Raw genomic sequence first — 5,293 nt, forward strand, 5'->3', positions numbered from 1 at the left:
TCTGGGGCTGCTTTGCAGCTTCAGGACCTGGACAACTTGCCATAATTGACGGAACCATGAATTCTGCACTCTATCAGAAAATCCTGAAGGAGAATGTCCGGCCATCAGTTTGTGACCTCAAGCTCAAGCGCACTTGTGTTATGTAGCAGGACAATGATCCCAAACACACCAGCAAGTCCACTTCTGAATGGCTCAAGAAAAACTAAATTAAGGTTTTAGAATGGCCAAATCAAAGTCGGGACTTAAATCCGATTGAGATGCTTAAACAGTCCATTCATGCTCGAAAACCCTCCAATGTGGCTGAATTAAAACAATTCTGCAAAGAAGAGTGGGCCAAAATTCCTCCACATCGATGTGAAAGACTCATTGCCAGTTATCGCAAACACTTGATTGCAGTTGTTGCTGCAAAGCGTGGCACAACCAATTAGATTTAGGGGGCAATTACTTTTTCATGTAGGGCCAGGCAGGTTTGGACAGCTTTTTTCCCTTAATAAAATAAATAATCATTTAAAAACTGCATTTTGTATTTACTTGCATTATCTTTGTGTAATATTAAAATTAGTTTGATGATCTGAATCTTTTAAGTGTGACAAATATGCAAAAAAATTTAAAAACAAGGGGGCCAACACTTTTTCACACCACTGTATATATATATATATATTAATACTGCAAAAGTTGTGATGCCTAAATTCACTTCATTTAAAACAACTGTGGTTTTTAGTGTTTTATTATTAATCTTATTAATTTATTAATTGTTAATTTATTATTAATCTATTAATATATTGGCCATTTATCGGTTACAAGCTATAACAAAAATAATTATACTTGAAAAGAAGTCCATTCCACAAGTTTACATGCAGAATCCTCACACACTTCCCTTCTGAACAACAGATGGTGAAGCCCATGACAACATGTGCTATCAAAACCAGGACGATTCACTCCTACTGTACAGTGACGTAACATCAAATCTAGCACACATACGCACCTTGAGGATCATATCTCCAGGTAGCAGTCTTCCATCCCGAGCGATGACACCCTCTCTGTAGATGTCCTGAATGAGGATGCGAACCAGAGGCGTCTCATTGCCCCCGACAATGCTGATAGCCAGTGGTTCACAAGGATCTACCCTGGTGATCTTAATACTGGTGACTTCACCATCAGGGATTAGATGATGCAGCTGAGGTAATGCAAATACTGAGAGAGAGAAAAAGAGAGCGTCTGTAATCAGTGAACTCCCACATGATCATCACTTTCTGTGCTACACAAACAGGGCATCTGTCCAGATCAAAGCAGAGCCAAACATGACTAGACTTAAAAAAGCATTACAGTGATCCATCAGAGGAAGCAAGGAGGGCCAAGACTTCCCGAAATTGTATTCAAGATGAATGTAATCATTTTGGTGATTGAGTTAACGTTTGTTTAAATCATTTTAACCACTAATTTGTTTAACTCAGATATTCTATCATTCAAAAATCTGGGGTCAGTCAGATTAAAAACAAAAAACAAGCAAGGATGCATTAAATCGATTAAAGGGGTCATATGATGTTGCTAAAGATAACATTATTTTATGTATTTGGTGTAATGAAGTGTTTATGCGGTTTAAAGTTCAAAAAACAGTTTTCCACATACTGTACATTATTGTTTCTCCTCTATGCCCGCCTTTCTGAAACGCATCGATTTTTACAAAGCTCATCGTTCTGAAAAGCGAGGTGTGCTCTGATTGGCCAGCTATACAGTGCGTTGTGATTGGCTGAATACCTCAAGCGTGTGACGGAAATGTTACGCACCTATCATACTGTGATGCCCTGTCCGGCCGGAGCGACGAGACAAAAACATTAAAACCCATTATAAACAAGGCATCTGTTGCATACAGTGGGGACATAATTACTGATTATAATTACCTATACTGTCTTTTTACGTGTTGCATCGCGCCGCGTAAACATAAAACCATGTCTGCATTTGTGATCGGAGAAATTACAAACAACAAGCGCTACTCTACACTGTTCAAAACTCACATTTGAATCAACAGTGAATCGTCAGTGGCAAATTTATAATATATATATTATATTATATTCATATAATTTATATATAAAAACGTATTTGCAGACTGTGAGTCAGAACAACCGGCATTGTAGTCTACTCTCCCAGGATCAGGAAACAGTCCTCCATAAAATGTGCTGCACACATCTGAATATTTGTGTTGAACTGTTCTGGAATAGTGTTGTAAATACAACTTAACCACTGATTTCTAGTCGTGTCCTCTTTTGGAAGGCCAAACAAAGTAGTTTCGCTTTCACAACGAAACACACGGTAGGCTAGAGTGAGCGGAGGCTGGCGGATTCGACGAAGGAGTGGCCGGCGGGCTTGCGGCAACCACATGTGACGACCCCGGGCTGGACTCTGCTTCGTCCACGGTGAAAGCCGATCCGGCGATCCACAGCGCAAAGTTGATGTCTTTCCTCAGCGACCAGCACAGATCAGCTCTAGGCATGACGAAGCGGATATCGTCCTCTTTTGGAAGACCAAACAAAGTAGTTTCGCTTTCATAACGAAACACAGCATCTTCACAACATGGCGGCAGCAACAATACTACAGCGAAAATAAAAGTTACGCCTTCTTTCTTTGCGTGAACATTTTTTGGCGGCGTTATGCAAATCTTCCCACATCGTGACGTAGACATGTGGGGGCGTGTTAGAACAAGCCATTTTTAAGTAGGCGTGGTTGACTCTTAACTTTTATAAAGAATATCTTTATTTGACAATATTACTGTTTTTATTTGATTTTTTTTTATCAAATAAATGCAGCTCTGGTGAGCATAAAAGACTTCTTTTCAAAAACAAAATAATCATACCGACCCAAAACTTTTGAACAGAAGTATATATTGTGAAAAATATATACATATTGTATTTTTTTCTCATCTTTCTATCATTTTCCTTTTAAATGGTCACTACATGACAAAGAGAAGGAAACGGACCAATCAGAATTGATCTTCAAATGATGCAACATTTGCTCTGCCAAAAAAAAGGCCTTTATAACCAGTCATTATTAGAGGTAACCAATCAGCTTTGAGTGTCTTATGCGTCACCAAGCGTGCTTGTGGTTAAAACAACAGGAAGATCCTGTACAATTAAAGTTAGCCAAACTACTGATGAAATCCAAATTACTGAAGGAGCCATATGCAGCTTTAGAGCTAGTGTTATGTCAGACACTTCTGAAAATATATGTTCATACTGTAAATTTGTTCATAATATGCATATGCTATGCATTTCTATTTGTTCTGGGTGAAAGATTCCTACTGCACCTGTGCCTGAACAGACTGTAAACTACAGCCGGATTCGGTAACAATCTCTGTGATTTGTCTCTCCTTATCTTTATCCATCCCTTCTTTCTCCATTAAACACAGACCCTCTCTCGTATTCGCCTGTTCTCCACAATCTGCAGTTTCTCTTTCAAAGTCAATATTTTCCTCTCATCTCCTCTGATTGCTTGCAGGGAGAGAGAAAGTGAAGCTCATTACTACCACAACCAGGGTGTTACATAACCAACACACACACGCTCATCAGCTTTTTCCTAACTCATTTTCAATCTCCCAAGCACTCTTTTTCTCTTTAGTTTTCATTCAGAAAGCAACCCTCTCACTCAGCGTTCATCTGTCCAGTCCCTCTGTCCCGACACATTGCTTAATTTCCTCTCTGTCTCTTTTTGACAAGTCTCCTCAGGCTCCATCTGCATTATTAAAGGACCATATGCTACTGCGGGGCTGAGCGGACCCAAACCAGACTGTCACCTTCTGACACACTCCCTTTCTCCTTTTATTATCCATTGATATTGGTTTAGCAAGCTATTGAATGATATTCATAGGACAGTTTATGTTTGATGAGGTGCTATGCAATAATGTTTTATAACAGCACAGTTACACTACATAGTTAACAATTATAAACATGCGTACTACAATACATGCTAATGTTAATGCTAAAACAGGCGGGCCCCTAATAAAACAACTTGGTTTGTTGGCCTTAACTGGTTTAATTTGGTCTAGCTGGTTACCCAGTCAATCTTCTTCTGGTGTCCGAATACAACACTTGCAAGACCCACACTCACCCTCCGGTGGTATGTTGGCATTTCTGAGGTTGTCTTGCTCCTCTGTGGCCTCATTGGCCACTGCTGTCCCACTCTTGGTCCTCCTCAGGACACTGAAGGCTCGATTCAGGCGGCGAAAAGAGCGACTACGCACTGACGTTCTGTCAAAGTTGCGATCTGTGAATGAATGTGAGAAGGAAATGAGTGAGAAAGGAGAAAGAAATTTTCCTACTAAACATGCCTGGACTTGTCCCTCTTCTGCTGTCCACTTCCAGCCAATCAGAATTGAGTCGGCACACAGTAGCCAATCAAATTGTCTCTTTTTTTTGAGCATCATAATGCATTGCACCTGCAGGCCAAGTGATGAACATCTGAAGTAAGCAGCACCTGCTGGTTCGGTATTGTGGACACTGCAGTAAGATTATAACTTCTTCAGGTCAGACCTGAATCAGCACAGAAATAGGACACTTTTTTTCTGCATGTCTGTGTAACTTAAGTCATCACAGATGAAAGTTTCAGACAAAAATAAAACTACAGTATATTATGTACAAACCTTCCTCCATGTGATCAGTGGAGAAAATATATTAAAGTGCATTACAAACTAATGATCCATTAACTTAGTTTTATGTTCCTGAAGTTAGTTAATGTTCCTAAAGGAGGTTATTATAAGTGTGGATTTATTAGAAGTTGAGAGTCTGTGTCAAAGGTTGCTGGATCTTTAAAGGTTAAACCCCGTTTTCTGTCTCATTCCTCTACTCTTTCAGTCTTTCTCTCCTGATGGACAAAGTTCTGACAGAAGCATTGGCTGGATTGGAGGCAGACAGCTTGTTCAGCTGCAGTGTCACTGTTTCCAGTCCCAAAGCCAGAAATGCTGGTGCAGCAGCATTTATTGTCCGGATTCTCCAGGCTTCATGTTTCGAGGGGACGTCAGACAATGAAACACATCTGAACTACTTTGTGGAGGTCAGAAACATGCCTCATAAAGTATTCATAAGGCATATTTGAACTCTTCTCTTTCTCTATATACTTTGTTTCTTTAACTGCAATATCAATTGTGTGTCTCAGCTGAGCCTTTTCAGCCGTTTGAATTTATTAAACTGACATAAATGGTGCAGAGGGCTATACTTCGAACAATAGTTATATGTGAAGGATGTCCTCAAATGTACAATTACTTTTTATTTTATTTTAAAGCAATACGGTATATATATATATA

The 5,293-nt window shown here is 39.6% G+C and overlaps 1 protein-coding gene across 1 annotated transcript in view; it reads right to left on the reverse strand.

Annotated features, from left to right (window-relative positions):
• Positions 1–5,293, reverse strand: part of LOC107601894 (E3 ubiquitin-protein ligase LNX-like) — a 44,428-nt gene that overhangs the window by 13,130 nt on the left and 26,005 nt on the right. The window contains exons 4-5 of the mRNA XM_016294245.1: positions 4,102–4,257; positions 986–1,194 (exon numbers count right to left, since the gene is read on the reverse strand). Of these exons, the coding sequence (XP_016149731.1) occupies positions 986–1,194; positions 4,102–4,257 (365 nt within the window). The remainder of the gene's footprint in view (positions 1–985; positions 1,195–4,101; positions 4,258–5,293) is intronic.

Source organism: Sinocyclocheilus grahami, unplaced genomic scaffold (genome assembly GCF_001515645.1).
Source record: "Sinocyclocheilus grahami isolate Dianchi unplaced genomic scaffold, SAMN03320097.WGS_v1.1 scaffold314.1, whole genome shotgun sequence".
NCBI classification, from domain to species: Eukaryota; Metazoa; Chordata; class Actinopteri; order Cypriniformes; family Cyprinidae; genus Sinocyclocheilus; species Sinocyclocheilus grahami.